This window comes from Anarrhichthys ocellatus, unplaced genomic scaffold (genome assembly GCF_004355925.1).
Source record: "Anarrhichthys ocellatus isolate YVR2014 unplaced genomic scaffold, GSC_Weel_1.0 scaffold28, whole genome shotgun sequence".
Taxonomy (NCBI): Eukaryota; Metazoa; Chordata; class Actinopteri; order Perciformes; family Anarhichadidae; genus Anarrhichthys; species Anarrhichthys ocellatus.
Window position 1 is genome coordinate 3,636,911 of NW_022280058.1, and position 18,184 is coordinate 3,655,094.

General features: G+C 42.4%; 1 protein-coding gene across 7 annotated transcripts in view; it reads left to right on the plus strand.

Annotated features, from left to right (window-relative positions):
- lrba (LPS-responsive vesicle trafficking, beach and anchor containing) overlaps nt 1-18,184 on the plus strand; it is a 146,706-nt gene that overhangs the window by 47,039 nt on the left and 81,483 nt on the right. For all 7 annotated transcript variants that reach the window (XM_031863004.1, XM_031863003.1, XM_031863002.1 and 4 more), the window contains exon 29: nt 7,547-7,713. In XM_031863004.1, the coding sequence (XP_031718864.1) occupies nt 7,547-7,713 (167 nt within the window). The remainder of the gene's footprint in view (nt 1-7,546; nt 7,714-18,184) is intronic.

An 18,184-nucleotide genomic window follows, 5' to 3' on the forward strand; every position in this document is an offset into this window, starting at 1 on the left:
AGGAGGGATGGCGGATAGGGGAGGATGCCATATTCCTCCCCCCCCCCCCCCCCCCCCCCCCCCCACACCCGCTTTCTAGATCTCACCAATACCATTTCCTGCTGAGATCCTGTCCATTATACTCCCGCTGGGGGTGTATTTTGCCCGTGACAGGAATATGGCATCCTCCCCTATCCGCCATCCCTCCTTCCCCTCATTTCTCAAGAATCCGCCAGCACTAAAATCTACAGACAGACCTGAGAGGTGCTGGCCTGAAGGGCGGACTGTGTGTGTAAACCCACCGCTTCAGCCCCCACTTTGCAGTAAAAAAAATGCTTTTTTTTTTAAGGTTCAATGAAGGGTCTCTCTGACATTCCGGTAAAGTAAAATCCCTCAATAGCGTTGAAAGTCAATCAGAGGGGGCGGGGGCACAACTCATCACATCAAAGTTTTGTCTACGATTGCTATGTTTTGCTCTCTTTCTTTGACGGGCGGCTTTTTTGTGTAATTGTCATCCTGTTCTTGTGAACCCTTATTACTCACTTGGCTCCATTTGTCAGTCATTTGCACACATTATCTGACATTATCTCAACTTATCACTATCAGCACAGACTGGCGGAGCATGCTTTTATTCTACTAGGTTGTTGTGGCAGATGTTTTGTCCATACTGCACACTTAATGAAAAGGTGTACAGTATTTGTGGTCTTGCAAAAGTGTATGTATAGCATGCAGTGGCAACACAAGTAAAAATGTCTCTGAGTGTGTTGCCTGACTGGCAGACAGACTTGGCAACCAGTCAGCACAATGCAAATGATCCCTGCTCTGCGTCGGATGGTTCTCCACTTCTCAAACTCCCGGGCATTATTCCCTGATTCCTAACCTGGCATACAGTAGTTTGACATTGCACATAAGTACCTGACTGTCCCAAGTTCTCATAGTTGGATATAACAATAAACTATTTAACTGACAGAATTCAAGTCCTGTTATTACATAAGCGTTCAGTAAATGTACATTTATTTATCTGATTACCAGCGTGCATGAACACACGACATGAATAGTCTTTGATGCTTATTAGGTAAGAGAGTTTGCAAATGACCGGAACCAAGGATGTAGGATCTTCTGTTTTATTTAGTTGTTCTACTCTGTGAGCTCTCCTTATCCACCCTGCTTTCTACAGTCGCATTTAAAATGTATATAAGAGGCTGTGGGTGTACAGCAGCACAATACTGCGTGCAGCGTTATAGGGTCGGGGGGGGAAATGTCACTCAATTGACTGCAAACACACAACAAATGGAAAGCTATGACTTGAGTTTAGCTGTGTTTTGGTGTTGTCATTGGGAACTTATACTCTCCCTTTGCAGTGTTCCAGCCGTGCTCGATCAGATACCCGGCATAGCTCGTCCCAAACTATGTTTCACAATTGAATTCCCCACTTAAATGCAGTTGCTCCTCTGTGACCTCTGAGAAGAAGCGAAGCCCTGATAAGTCTTGCTCTGATATTGCTGTATTGATTTTTGCCTCCATACAAGCTCTGCTAGAGCCTGCTAGAGCCAACGGTTTCATTTTGCACTGCCACAATAAAAATAACAGGCCAATGAAACATCCCCCCTGAGAGCAGGGGGGGGGGTGGAGGGTTTTGAAATAATTTTCAGCTATTTCACAGTTTTCTTTGAAGGCGTTGTCCCCTTTGTATTGTGTTGCCGTGACAGTAAATGTTGATGTTGGTTATTATTTTGTGAGGAATAAGCCCTCAAAACAGGCCTCCGATATGACTCACTATTGATGTCATTGTGTTACACTGGAAGTGTGGAGGGTCTGCTAAGGCATTGGCAGAACACAATCTGCCTCACTATACTTTTCTGCATTTTTAAAAGCTCATGCTTTAATTCCACAGCCGCTGCAATGCCAAGGCACCAGAAAAGAGAATGATTCAATACATAAAAACAAATTTATGTTTGCTCCTTGTCAGAGTTCATATCCTTTAGAAGGCAGTGATGGAGGATTTAGATACCCGTGTGCCTCAGAGACATAACATATGCTTTCTCTCTCTCTCTTTCTCACCCACACTCTCACTGGCTCTCTGTGGGACAGAATTGAGTTATCTTTGGCCCAGAGAGTAAGTTATTACAGTGGGCTTAGGGTGAAACAGATGAAGATAACAAGGGGGGAAATCCAATTACCTTTTAGGGTTCTCTATCTAAAAGGATCCTTAATGTGAAGGAGATCTACGGATCGGATGCTGCTGCCCAGCACAGCAAATGATAGACTCTGATATCTTCCAGAGGAGAGCAGGCAGGAGAGGGGAGCCCAAGAGATAGAAAGGAAGAGAGAGAAATCGAACTCCCTCGTTTTATGGGCCTGTTCATTAGGGATGAAATGTGGTGGGCTCAGGGGCACAAGGGCAGATAAGAAGGTCCAGATAGGGAAGAGTGAGCAAGACCGAAGTCATTTCTATTCTTTCTTACCCTTCCCTTCTGCTCAGTCTTTTTTTTATTTTTATACACCCCCTTGATTCATCTTCTGCTGTTATATGGAGTAATTGAATTGACTGTCTGGGAGATCCTGTGAAAGCCAGATGATAGCGGCTAATTAGTGCATGGCGTCATTGCCCTCCCTCTGCTGAGCTTGTAAAACGATCTGGAGCCTCTCCCTGCATTAATGACATTAGCATTGAGCTGATGCTCATTATGCTGTATTATCATAGCACTGGTCTCTGGAAGCGTGTGCATCACAGAGAGAGAGAGCCGGGGCGAGGATGCACTTTGATAGTACATTGTAATGTAATTGCGATGTAGCTTAAGTTGAATCCAGAGCTGACCTAAGCTATTACAGTACATCCCAATTTATATAAATATATATAACCAGCAGGCAGATCAGTGTATTGATTCCACAAAAACCTGAGATTTGCTTTGTTGTTACAGAAAGCAATCTGCTGATCAAATGTTACTCAAACACACACAGAAAGAGCCAGAGAACCAGAGCTCCCAAAGGCTATTTACGCCACATCATTCACAGCCGTCTGACTGACGGCTGCCACCAACTGTAGCTTGCTGTCATGTAGTTGTCGCAGCTGTAATGTAGCATGTCAGCAGGGCTGGAGGGCCCGGGCACCTCATTATGGGCAAAACTGCTGTCAAGAGAACGAGAGGACAAAATAAAACGGGAACATGTCTATAATTGTGATAGTGTTTTGGCACAACCATCAGGATATGGATGAAATTTCATAAAGATGCGAAAGACAAACTCAAGACTGGACAGCAGTCGCTCTCGTAAAACATAACGCTGACTATATTGTCAAAATGTGTAGCAAGTTGCCATCTTTCAGCATTGCCGCATTCACTGTTTTGCTCGAGACACCAGGAGGTAGAACAGGAGAAGTGGGTTACAGAAGAAGGATGGGGAACGGTAGTCTCAGTCCCGCTGACTTCGCCGCCTATTAAAGTCCCCAGGTACCTCCTCCGAAGCTTCCATCATTACGTGTGACCAGCTAACTCCCAGAAATATGACTTTGCTCCACATCCTGAGACGGTCTCTTTTTTTTTTTTTTCAGCAAGGAATGTTCTATTGTTCATGTTACAATGATTTTCTACATGCAGAGCTGTTGTGTTTGTGCTGTAATTGTGTTTTCAGGCAACGGCCAACCCAGAGGACGTGTATTTCTCATCCGGTCGCTTCCTCTCTTCATTTGACTATTTTTCACTTCCTGGCGACAGTACGATTTTTCTTGTGGCATGACCTTGACGCTGAGCCGGAGTCATCGGGAAACGATGGCAGCAACGCAGACTGATGTGGCGTGAGGAGGGTGCGGTTTTTGCAGACAAGAGGTTTCTGGGTAGAAGAGATGAAGAGGCTGCCAGTTGAGCCCGGTGACCAGTCCATTATAGAGCAGCCTCAGACTGTGAGGGGAGGAGCAGGGGAGAGGAGGAGAGAGATACTTTGATAAGTGTTGCGCCTGCGTTAACCTCGATGGCCGCTAGCAATGAGCCGGTGCCAGCAGAGAGGGATCTATTTCAACTGGATTAGATTATTTTTTTTCCTCCTGTGCTCCAAGAGAACGGAGAAAAAAATCAATACTTGGGAGCACGGCATGACAGGGACATCATTTCAGAATTGAAGTGGCTGTCAGGCATTGTCATTTGGTGACTTTTGTTCGCCATTGTACTTTTAAGCCCTCATTTTTCTCCCCCTCCCCTTCCTTTCACTCGTTTCTTCCCCAGCCCCATTGTCTGAATTCCCCTGGTGACATTTTATGTTGCAATTTGAAAACTAGAGGCCAAGAGATCAAGTGCAAGGGAATCTCTTTGAAACCAATTGGTGGACTGGTTCAGCATCTACTTTTGTTTTCCGACCCCCATCCTCCTTTCTCATTTCACCGTCTTGTCTCCCTAGACCTCCATTGTGATCCGGGAGGAATTTATTTGTAGTATATTTGCATTCTTTGATACCAGACAAGGACGAGCCTGATGTCTCGCCTTCCTCTGGACACTTTCTCTGCCCGCTTGTAAATGAAACCCTCTGGGAGTGCTTGTCAACGGATGTGAGAAATTGGAGATTCTCGCAGAGCGATAGCCCAGCCTTGGAGAGGGTGCAGCCCTGATGTGCCACCAGTGTCAAGAGATTGCAAATCAAGCGCTTTAATAACATCTCTGCTGGTTTTGTTTCTTCCTCCCGTTCCCCGACAGAACCCTGAGACCCCGGTTCTGTCAGGCGCGTCGAAGGCTCGCCGTGGCACGAAAACACCACTAGACCTTTTCTGTCACTCTAATTGATAAACACAGGGCTGATATCTTGTAATGAGCCTCCATTGTCCAGCCCATTATACTGGTTAACCCTCTCAACCCAGCGAGCGAGGGACAGGAGGAGGGGAGCCAAGGCATCCTCTGACAACAAATACAGCATTTAGATAAGGCTGACGCTGTTACAACACCACCACTGTGAAACTCATCTCCTCCCTGCTTATTATTTGTGGAATCAGCACGGCAAAAACATGAGCGATGGGGCAGCGATAACCACAACAATTTTTAACATCGAAAATCTGATGCATAGCAATCTCCGGCTCAAAAAGAGGTTGGGTAATATGATGAACATTCACGCGTTTCAAAGCTTTGTGTCGGTATGTGCGTGTCGCCATCTTCTTCGTGGTGTGATTTTCGAGATGATTACTGTTCTTTCCACTCCCCCAGTCACTTCCCCCCAGCAGCCCATTTCCTCCCCAAACTCCCAACACACATCCATAGTTATTTATTTCAACTGTTGATGAATTGTGGGAGACACGACTCGGTGTAATTGACTCGATTAATGCCAGCCATTATCATTTCGTCTTCACCAAGCTGTCTCCTCCGGCAGAGCCGGGCCCTCGCGCTGGGCGACCCTGTCAGCCGGGCCATGTAATGGAAGGTGCTGCCCATGATTACAGTGTCGCAAGTCATAACGGTCTCACTGCCAGCAAGTTGTGCCCTGGTGGCTGTGTGGGTAGGAAGTTAACAGAGTCCGCCGTCCCCTTTTTCTTCAGCTGCACTCTTTTAACTTGGTAAATGGAAGTGCTTTTCTCCGAGCGAGTCTTTTTATGCTGGTTTTCTTGTCAAAATATGCACACTGACTACTTTAGTCACAAAAAAAAGGCATGTTTCTAATTGCAAATAGGAACAGATACTTTTAATTTACTTCTTATGTTTCCTCAACATTCCTTGGAAGGAAAGAAAGAACTGTTTGTTTAAAAATACCCCAAAAGCTCTTTTTCTAGTTTCTGCCCTTTATCCCGTCAGCAGACCTGGAGAGACGTGAAGGCAGGATGGTGCCAACTGGGAGATTTGGTTATTTGCTTTAACCCTCATAATAACATAATAAGTCCTTCATAATCCCCCTGCGCACTCTCTGACTTCACATCTACGGAATGACCCCGGGAATTAACAGTGACTTGTCTTTTCCTCTTACGAGCAAACCCAACGTTGGCTTTTAATGGCACAACTGGTGTGTTCAGCTTTTTTGGTTGTTATTTTAGGGGTGAGTCTGTGAATTTGGCCTTTTCTGCTGCAGTCGACTTTGGCTTCGGATATGAGAAAATCCCATTACAGCATGCAGGCTTTGGGTGTTTGGGCAGGCTCAACACACAGGTGATGAAGTGTTTGTTTATGGTTATGAGTTTGAACCCAGCACTGTTGATTAGTACTGCAGACTTCACATGTCTGACAGGGGCAGATGGAAATGGACTTTATAGGCTTACTAATATCTGTTTAAAGGACGGAAATCCACATAACCATTGATTTTGGCAAAATGTATGCATTTTTATAATCATGTATACATTCTTTATACATACATAAGTGTTTATCTTTTTCTATATAACATGTGCGATAATTAAATGCTTGGTGTAACTAGAATTATAGCATTTTAAACCCTCTCCTCTTATTCCCTTCCTTTGGTCCAGCTTCTTACTTGTCCCAATTCCTGCTTACCTTCAGTACCACCGATCAAGATTAATGGACATGCGACACACACCCACACACACACACACACACATACAGCACAGCAAGGCAAAGCATTCTCTGGTTGAAAATGTGGAACCCTTACTGAAATTTCCTTTTCCGTGCTCCCTTTATTTTGCTGTTTCCCAGGTCATCGTGCTGCAAGGTCAAGGCCCACATTAATGCCACACAAAGAGACATAGATTGATAATTAAGGCCCAGTAGCCTGCAGGAAAGGCCCTCTAATTTGATTTATACCTATAGATTTTCTGTCAGATATGAAATGTTGTCGTTCAAATTGAAGAGGAGGACCCATTATAAAGCGCTTTACTGGTAACTTTGGGAAAGCAGGTTGCATGCATCTGGGCTGATACCAACGGGTTAGTTTAAGGTTAATTTGATAAAGACATTAATACACAACTGAAGACGCATTAATAATCAAATGAGCTTTTGTCCTCGATACTGCAGCCATTTGCTTTAGTTGCTGTTCTGAGAACATGTAGAGGAAAATATAAATGCACCAACGCCAGCTGTTACTATACATAGCATGTTTTTTTTTTTCCCTGTCCCTTTTCTTATACTCACCTTCAATACGAATTTAACTTTGAAACAATACTTTCAAAGCTATAAGCGCAACGTGAGTTTGAAATTGATTCTGAAACCGATGGAAATCAAAACACTGTTTCAAATTACAGCTGTTATTTCTCAGAAGGTGTTTTACTTTTCCCATCGCCGCAGAGTTCAAAGGCCCATTCTGATAACAAATTCCGACAGAGAAAAATGTCCTCCCTGTGCATTGTGGGTATCGCATGATTTGGTGTGCCGGAGGGCATTTAGTAAATGCGTGTCCACTGTTATTAATCAACATGACATGAGGACAGAAATGACCCCATGCTTTTCATTTGGTTCTACTCAGAGTGGAGTTTCTATACGTCTGTATTGTATCTTCCTATAGAGCTGTTTTTGCTACATATGTTCCACAAATTACAATTAAAATGTTGTATAATTCAGTCTCTTGACACATTTGTGCACCTCTTTGCAATGTACGCGCTCGTGATACATTCACTCCTGCAATGTATAACGCACCTTTTCTCTTTCCTTCCTAGTCGAACTGTGCTCAGTACGCATCGGAGAAGCGAGATGAGGAGAAGATGTGCGACCACCTGATCCGAGCAGCCAAGTACCGCGACCACATGACGGCCACACAGCTCATCCAGAAGATAGTCAACATCCTGACCGACAAACATGGAGCCTGGGGAAGCTCTTCCAAAAGGTAAAACAAGTGTTGAAGCAAAAACCCTGCTCACTCTGGGACTTTTTACATTGTTGTCATTAAACTTTACTGAGTAAAATATTTTAGAATTTTGTGTAATGGCGGGGAAAATTCTGTGGTGGTGAGGTTTTCTACTTCTCAAACACACACACACACACACACACACACACACACACACACACACACACACACACACACACACACACACATGTTTAGTATTCTTTGTACGTGGCAGGTGTTTGATTGTTTTTTTTGTAAATGTGAAAAATGACAAATAATCCTTTGATTCTATATTTTGGCACAATTCTATTTTGTTCCCCACATGTCGGGATGTTTTCGAGACAATAAGTGAGCCTTGCAGAGAAAAAGCCTTTAATCAAGAAGGATGCACCTGTTTAGTTTTTTTCATGAACCGTGTTCAGAGCATGTCATTTCTCTCAGCCTTGAAATTATTCAAACCACTGTAATGGTTTTAATCTCATCATAATCTTTCTCATCCCCCAATACTCATGGCTTTGATTAAATTAGATTTGCAAAGGTGAAAATGTCAGCTGTGGGTTGAATGATGCATTGACTGGAGAGAGAGATGAAAGCCATTTAAACGGCTCCGCTCTCATTAAGAACAGAGGGAACCCTATCCTCCGTTATTTGTTTTGCCAAATAGGCAGCAGAATGCAATGCAGCTATTCCCTAATGATGGCTGTTTGTGCAGGTAGTGGGTAATAGTGGGCTGGAGAGACGGCCGCTGGCTCGTGCTTGTTAGGCTGAACTAACTCTCCAGAGACTCGTCTGGCGAGGGTTAGTTTGCTATTGGATCAGGAGTCTATCTCTGGCTGCCTTTGTTTTTTCTTTTCTATTTTTTTTCCTCTTCAATCAGGATATGGTGTATTTGTCATGTTTCTTTCTTTGATACCATCTCCCCTCCCTTCTGCTTCCATCTCTTTTTATTTTTATTAGTCGTCATGTGTACTCAAACCAGGCTATTTACTATGGAGATTGTGTTCTACGAGCCCTGGCCAGAAAAGTCCCCCATTACTGGCCCTTTATGCCGTTGCGCTATTGATGGTTTTCCTAATGGCTGCCGATGGGCGCAGGGAGCCATTGGCACTGGGCCTTGGAGTGCAGCGCTCTTTTAATAAATCACAATCAGTCCTGTGCCATTACATCAATATTTTTGGTCAATTACTGTGAAGGTCAGGTGGTGCAGCTACGCACCAGAGCCCATGGTTATGCGGGCATTGGAGAAACATCTGGTGCTGAAAACCCCCAAAAAGAACAAGTAAAAGCAAAAGATGGACACATGTTAAAAAAAAAAAAAAAAAAAAAAAGGAAAATACACACGCATCTGCATGCCTGCAGGCGTCCTAATACAAGAGATATTTGTTCCCTAATTCCACAAATACAACGTGTGATGAAACAACATCCCTGCCTGTGAATACAGATGGGAGGGGAAGCACGGATACACACGATGCTTTCTCCAGCTGTGAAATTCAAATCCAGGAACACAAAGACAATACGCAGCTATGATTACGACCTTTTGTTGCCTGCCTGCTCACGCGCCATAAAAACGTATTCCCCAAAGTTTCCATTCAATAAAGACTCTGAAAATGAAAATATTATTTTCTCACAAGCTGATGGGAATTGTTGTTTCCTCACGGCAGGCATCTAATATCTTCTGACACAGTGTGACCCGCCTGAATGCAATTTGTGTCTTAATATCCAGCTTACAGCGGCCCCGGCCTCTGGAGAGAAGAGGTGTGAGGTGATTTTCCTTTTTCCATTCCCCTGCTTCGTCTGCGGTTCTCTCTCTCTCTCTCTCTTCCTCACAACATACAATTTCTTTTCTCCTTCTCTCCCACTCCTTGTCCTTTGCTCTTTCTCGTTTCACTATCTACTACAGTTGTATCAGCGGGCGTCCAGGGAGGAATTCTTCCACCAGACAGTGGTGGTATCTATTGTTTTTTGTCCTTGTCTGTCATCTAGTGTCAAGACATAGACAGATCCACAGATGGACAGGGCGACTACCTGTTCATCCATACGTTTCTGTCCCAGTGCCTTGAGACTCAGGTGTTCAACATGCCAGCCTGCTGTCTTTTTGAGAGAGGAAAAAAGTAAATTAACACCTAGCAAGATAGCCACAAATGGCAGATGTCATTTTTTTCCCCTCTCCTCATCACTCATCATTTTTTCCCCCTCTTTCTTTGAGCTTGGGTCCACTGAGCATCCAGACCGCTGCCGTGTTTATTTGGGTCAGGAATCATCTTTCATGTATATGACGCCTAGACAAAGTCGGCGGACAGAGAGGGGAGATGAGGGCAGATGATGGAGAACGCCAACTCAGTCTCTGGGGGCTCGCACTACTCTCCTCCTTCTCCCCTCTCATACCTTCTCTTTATTGCATTCTAATAGGCTGACTAATGTACCATGGAAATTCACTCTGGATGCAGGAAGCGAGGGAAGTAAAAGGAAGGTGGCTGCAGCTGAAAAAGGTTGAAGTGTGATGTAGAAGACGGTGTGCTTTTTTTAAATTTAATCCAGAGCTGCTGTTGACAATCTACTGATGTAGCCAGTCTGTTTGAGACGAATGAAAACATTATTCAAAATGAAGAGGTTTAGGTATACTCCCTGGAGTTTGCTGTTTTCCTCCTTTTGTCTTCTTTCCTTTTTTTTAAGCCTGCATCAGCATCCTTTTTATCCAATGGTGCAGCCCAACAATCCTCCCCTACAGCTAAAACACACACACCTCGAGCACCAACTCCTCTCCCTCTGCTCCTCCTCCCTCATATAAGCAGCTCATTTTCTGCAGCACCACTGCTCTAATGGATGCCCTTAGGCTAGAGGCTTCCCAGCCAAGGGACATCCATCTTTTGGCATGTCACACTCCCGCCCCGGCAAAAAATCTTAGTGATGTGCACTCCAATTTTTCTTCAGTAAATCAAATCTTCCTTCCTTCAGAAAGACGAATGCTTTGGGGTTGAAGCGTTATAGAAAAAATCAATGCCGGCAAAATTGAAACAGTATGCCCCCGTATTGATCGGCCCTGTGAGATCGAAAAAGAACAGCTTTGTAACTGTTCTGCTGGACAGTTAGCTGACCTGTAATGGACAAACTATTGATATTAGCGTTACTATTTTATCTTTTGCTATGTCATTTCACCAGCGCACCATTGATGGAAAGAAGCCGGAGCAGAACGTTCACAGTTAGAAAAGGCTTTCGCTTTTCATCCACCAATGATACAGAAGAGACACCATTTACTGAGGGGTTTGTCCTACCGGGAGTTATTTGATCTCTTTAGTAAAGGAAATATTGTTTCCTTTACACAATATCCCCATCAGATGAACATATATGTGATCCATGAGCAGAGTAAGTGCAAAGGAGATGCTATATACATTCTATTGATTATTAAGTCTGCAATGAACGATTGTTTTCATTATGAATTAGTATCGGGATTCTTTTTCTGACAATTATTTTATTTATTTGGAGAAAAATACTAATCACAATATTCTTCAGCCCAACACAATATCTCAAAATTGCTTGTTTTGTCCTACCAACAATCCAAAGCCTAAAATTAATATTTAACAATGATGAAAAGTAAATAGTAACATCTGATACTGGAACCAGTAAGTGTTTGGCATTCATGCTTAATAATGACACAAAAAAATGTATATGGTTTCTAAAATTGTGGTCAATTAATTGTTAATTTTCCAATTCCAGCTCATGATTGTTTTCTCTAACAGTCATTCTTTGCATTGTTTTTGCGTTTATTCAATTCATGGTTTAGTCTGCGATATGTCAGAAAATAGTGAATTTCAGCAGACCAACTCTACATCAATGCCCGAAGATATTCATTGGTGATCAAAGCAAAATCCTCACATTTAATAACCTCAAACTAGCAGATGTTTGACTTTTTTTTCTTGTAAATGAGTCAAACTTATTCGACCAAGTGGCGGCGGGTGCTCAACTTAAGGTTCAGTGTCTCCACAATCTGCAAATTAGCCCTTATCTGCCTATTCTCATACTATACGTATATTTATACTGTTAATGCCACTTATACTGTTTATTGTGTATTCATACCCCTTCAAAATCTGGTTCATATTTTCCTAAAGTCTTCTTGTTGCACTGAAATACGTGACGAAGCTTCCACCGACTTAAATGCACTTCAAATGACAAACACAGGCATTTCTCAATTAAAATAACTAACGACTAAAAATATGTATTTTTTTTATTTTTATTTGATCAATCACTAATATTAAAAAGTTGCATTTTAGGTCAGGCCTCAGTTTGTCCCACTCGTTGAGCCTCCTCTTGGACCCTCCCAAGCAATCAATTAATTATGCTCTGAACATGCAGCAGTTGTGCTTACTACAGTTAGGACATTTATTTTTTTCTTTTAAATAAATGATTGCATGAGAAACTGCGGCAGCCCGATTCGTCTCTACTTGTATGCTTTCATTCCAGACTTAAATCACAATTATGATACATAATGCTGAATGTAATGCATGTGTTAAAGCTTGAGGTCTGCTCAACGTCTGCGCTGCCTTGCGTGCATGTTTAATGGACACACTGTACATTATGGCTGCGCTGGTAGTGTGCACGCAGAGCTGAAAAAGGAAATGGGACTCTAGCATGTCAGTGGAGATTATAACCATAGGAAACAAGAACATAACTGTTTAGAGTACACCGACTCTCGGAAATGCATGACACGTGAGGGAAGACGGAGAGACCGAGAGAGAGAGAGAGATGGAGGGATGGAACGGAGGATGAGAGAGAGAGAGATATTTGTTACTGAAGCATCAAAAGTTAAGATGGAGACAAAGATGAGACATTTTTTTCCACATCCTTTCCTCTAGCTGCAGTATACACTAAACCATAGCGATGAGTGATTGCACAAATCTGAATGTAAAAGGTTGAGAGCGTGTCTTGTTTGCTGGATGGAAAACTCTGCAGCTGCTGATTTATCTGGCCATCAGATTGCCTTTTGTTGTATTTGCGAAAAGAATAAACACTGTTGCTGGATCCCCAATCTTTCCTGATTCTGATTTATGCACCAGATTTTCTAATTGGTTTGTTTCCACACAGTGTTTACTGTTTATTCTAATCTTTGTAGCTAATCTTCTTGTTTCAAACACATTGTTATCTTTAAATATTTCACCAAACTGAAGTCTAGCTGGCTGTTTAATCTCATTTAAAATGAGATAATCTCTGAATTGAGCCCTTCTTTACATTGAAAATGGTCCGTAAGTCTGTCCAGTACTCAACGGATCATTTATAACGGATAATAGCTTTTGGTTTGCTTATAAATACTTCCAATCTAACCACAAACATGACCTGATGTACTGAGCAGTGGCAGCTGTAGCGGTCCCCAGCTCCCGTCTCATCCGAGGCAGAGACAGTTGTTTCCTTTAGTCCGAGCCCCGACTACTTCAAAACCAATTAGCTGGTGGCTCGGGTTGTGTTCATCCATCTGCCTCGATAGTCATAAACATATAGCATAAACATACTGCACGAAGCAACGCAAGGCGTCCTTCGGTTACATTCATCTTTTTGTAAACGAGACTCTTCGTATCATGCAGGGATCTCCAACACTGAAGTCCTTAAACGGGGTTCAACGCGAAACCCTCCAGCTCATTAATCATGCACAGTGACATGTCTGGGACAGAAAAAAGTTGTGAAGGGGACAAAAAGGATGTTCCTTCGGTCTCGGGGGGGGGGGGGAAGAAATGTTCCAGTTTGACGGACTTGCGATCCATCAGTTACATAAAATAACGTGCCACGAAGGCCCTACCGTGCAGTCTGGCTCATGGATATGGAATAGAATATAGCCTTAATGATAACATTTACCTCGACTGTATATACAGTACAGTGGCTGGGGCTGTAAGGAATAGTAACAACGTGTCATGGTGGAACATATTAACGGCTGATGATGTCCACATGTTCGCGTGGTTAAGTGTTGCAGGTCAGACCGAGATTTCAAAAATTACACTCTGTGCATCATTTTTAAAATGATGAGAAAAAGGCAAGTGGTTCAGTTAAAACTGGTGCTTTTAACCATTGTTGTGGAAATTAGTGAATTTTTTATTTTTTTTTTATGCCTCCGCCGTGCCAGCCATTATGTTTTTGGGTTGTCAGTCCGTCCGTCTCGTTCCATTCACGTGAACACGGTATCTCAGGAATGCCGGGAGGGAATTTCCTCAAATCTAGCACAAATGTCTACCATGACTCAAGGGTGAATTGATTAGAATTGACCTCATAAAAAACAAACATTTGACCATAAGTCAAGAATTGACACGCTAATTAGGACAATTTCCCATAAATTTCTTATTGGATGAAATTATGAAGTGATGGTATTTTAAACAGACGGAGGCATACAACCAGGAGGCGGTAATTCTAGTGCAGGAATTTATCAATTTAGTTTTGATTCCAATGATTTTCCAAATATGTCAGTTATAACAATTAATTATTTAATTGTGGAGCTTGTCCTGATACGAAACGGTGATCCTGTTGGGAAAGTTTGATGTAGTTTGCATGTTTAGATTTGAGCAATCGTACCTTCTATCTAACTGTTGACTTTGAGGCGGATGCTGCATCATAGCGGTAAATCTTTTGTTACTGTAACAATAAATATACTTAAGATCAGCCTCACACCAATTTGTGATCCTATTTGTTTGTTTATTTTCCTTATTAAACACACAAATATGTGAATTTTACCAGATCATTCCTATGTATTCTTATGAGCTTTGCATTAGCTGCTACAGAAGTCCCCTCTCGGGTAAAAGTAACTAGGTGGTGAGCCACTGCTGGAAACTACTTGGCAGCAATATGACTCGGTGACCAATTTATACTATACCCTTTTTACATCTTTCAGACCCGCTTCTTCGTGTTAACGCCGTCCGTAGTGTTCGTCGTCTTCCTCGCAGCTCAGAAAGCTAATGGAATCCTTCCTATGAAGGAGGGCCTCCATCCCTGAAAGACCAATTACACCATCCTGCCTCCCTGCCTCGCTGCTCACAGGCCCAGTGTGACTGTAGCAACTCTCAGATTTATGAGTTTCATATACCCTTAAGAAAGTATATGGCCTTGGTGGAACAAGGTCATGATAAAAGGGTGCTGATCAATATCTGAATGAAAAGCCATTTGGGAAGTTTTTAGGGCTTTTTTTTCTTTCTCCTTTCTCCCTGGATGCAATATCTGCAGAGTATCGATTGTCCGGGTCCAGTAGTTAGTCAAAGGCTATCTCCTTTGACTAACCTTTGCAGCGTGTCAACCCCCTCCTCCTCCGTCCTCGTGATAGATTGGTATTCTTCCAGCCGCTGTAATTACACCCCGGTACCAGCAGGTCATTTATTTTGCTACTTTCAGCATTTGCCAAAAAAATGGCCTTTATCTTTAGAATCCAGCTCTTTCTCGAGCAACTAAAGCAGGAAAAAAAAAAAGGCCACATAAAATACCAACGTGCGCGGCGAAGAGAGCGGAAGACTGAGGATCATCCTTTCCTCATAGATCTTCAGCTGCGGATTTACGATACACCCCCCCCCACCCCTGTGTCTGAGTTCAAGTTCAGCAACACCTCAAGAGGATCAGACCCGAGGAGTTCAATGTGTGAGATCTGTGATGTTAAGAGCTGACACTGATGATGGATGCTCGGACCATTTTATTCATGCTGGAGGGATTTTGTGTAGAATTTATAGATACACACTTGGAATGATGGAAGGTTAAAGTCAACAGAATAAGAATGTAGCTTTACAAAGTCCAAAACAATTATAAGCATTTTAAACAGTGTGATCAAGCTGAAATTCTGACTGAGGTAGAGTACAATGTCTGACGTTCACGAGGCAATATTAAACTGTACATAACCCCCCAATACCAGCAACATAATGATTCACTGAAAGAAATGTACTATTTAAAATTCAGCGCTGATGCTCTGTTTCCCCCTCTCGAATGAAGAGCTAACTACATCACCATAATAGTTAGTCAGACTTCTGTTTATATGATTGTCTCAATCACCTGGCAAAGGAATTGCTGCACTTAACACACACACACACGCACACACACACACACACACAGAGCTATGTAAGTGCTGTATAATGGGCACAGCCGTATGATGGAGAGAGGGAAGGAGGTGCTCATGAATAGCAGACAGTCTCGCTAAATGAGATTGTCGAGCCTTGTTGTCCTGAAGCAGGGCTCACAACAGACTAGTACAGAGAGTTCAATGGAGATTGTTTTGTAAACTGTATACTTAACAAGAAAGATCAGTTAAATTTTTACCAATTTTCTGTGGTTTCAAAATCATAAACTAAGCTGGAATGTATTGCTTGTAAAAAAGCAATACATTCCAAAATAAGTGTGTTTTAGTTAATTTGAAAGTGAGATCCCGAACTGGTTTTGACATTTAAGGTGATAAAGGTTAAACATGGACTAATGTGTGCTGTTAGATTTAAGCCCCTCACAAAAATAGAAGTCCTCCTTCGACTCCCAACGTCAGCTGACCGTGAGCTTCTCCGCTGTGTGCGTCTCTTTTGGTGTGTTGGAAACGTTTGGTGTGTGTGTTCAGATTTGTCAAACTGTTCAAGTTCAGCTCTGAAAGCTAGAGGTCAGAAGATTATTACAATGGGCCAGTAATGGCAGAATTATGCAACTCTGGTCCAGTGGATGCCCTCATTACCTCGCAGTAGTGGTGATAAATGGCCCTAAATGCATGTTGTCAAAATCACAGGAGAAATGTGACCCTATATCAAAAATACAGATGGTACCACTTCAGCAATGCAGCATGGGGAGTGTGTATACACTATTTATTATGTAGTGATGCTTAGATAATTCTAATAATGCAAACCGGGAAGCTATTCTAACATTTAACAATTTATTTTTTTTTTTTTTACTGCAACATTCTGTTCTTTGGTCAATATTTACTACCTTAGTAAAAGCACGATGCTTTCTCTTTCACCTCTCATGAAATCTGATATAATTAGTGTGTAATTGTCTGGCTTTCTGTTGGTGAATTTACACTGAGTGTAATTGCTGCTAATTGGAAGCTGCGCACTAAGCTGGTGGTAATTAGGGCTCGATTTGCATTATTTCATTTGGCTGCACTGCATTGTGGGGAGTCTGAAGCCTTTTGCCTCCCACCCATGGGAGTACTTTGATCCTCGCAAACCGGCGATGTTGCAGAGATGCAATATCAGTCCCTTTTTTTTTTTTTTTTTTTTTTTTTTTTCTTTTTTCTTTTCCAGATCGCTTTTTGAAAGCTCTTGGATAAATTGGAGTTAATTGGGAGGAGTGGTGGGTGCTTATGTTGCCTCGGTAATGAGAGAGTGTGCACTCTTGTGAAAGGGGAGTTAACAAGAGTGATATGAAAGCAAAAGATGTTAATGTACATGGACTTTGTCTCAGTGTGGCTGAATTCTTCAGCGCACATCTCAGATTGAGATTGTTTTTTCTTCTCTCTAATCACATGCATACTATTTTACTCAATCTGTTTTTACAACTCTTCATCCCCGATCTGTTGTAGTGTTGGATCACGTTATTTAAATTCATATTAAAAACAGACAAATTTAAATAATTCAATCCTGGGATTAATAATGAGGATGGGCAAAATGACCCATGCACTGTCATTTAAGGGGATAAGATGGAAACGTTGCCGGGTCTGTGACCCTGACATTACCTCTGGTAAATGTTGTCAACAACATTAGCTGAGGTGAATTAACATAGCACATGTAGAAGGGCCCCTGTAAACCTCATTGGAGTGGGAAGGCACAGCATTAATGCACATGTAGAAAATCACTTCGGCAAGACTTAATCATGCCAAACGATTTCAGTGGGAAGGTATTTGGTCCTGTTTCATTTTAATTTGAGTCTGGAGATGGCATCTATGTGATCGCTGCCACCGCTTGACAAAGAGCCAGTGCTCAAGCAACCAGTCCTCAACATGACAAATCCTCAATCTATCGCTGCTCTCCCGTTTCTTCTAAACACATGGTTTATGCAAATCAAAGCAAAATGATCTTGGGGATAGCAGCAATGTTTGAGCAATTTGAGGGCTGCCAATAGGAACTGGCATTAATATCGAATAAGGAAGGCGAGAAATGTCCTCTGCATATGCGGCTCTCATTGACTGTACCCAAATTAATTTAGCAGAAAGGTTATGAATGACTGTTTGTGCCGAAGTGCAGTCGCTTGTGGTGATATATGAAAGCACATTCACTCTGCTTGTCCTGCTTGCTATGATAGAGGTCATTTTATTATTTACATAACATCAAATGCTTTAAAAGGAAACCCAGGCAAATAGAGTAATATTCTCTGCCTTTTTCTATTCTATTCCTGCCTTTCCTAAAAAGATGAATTCAAATGAAATGATATAAAATAGCCAAGAAGGATATCTGATGCTTTTCTTTGTCTAATGTCAGTTTCTTGTGTCTGTTTAAAAACTGGAATTGCACCCCCCCCCCCCCCCATACCATAGCTCGCATGGAAT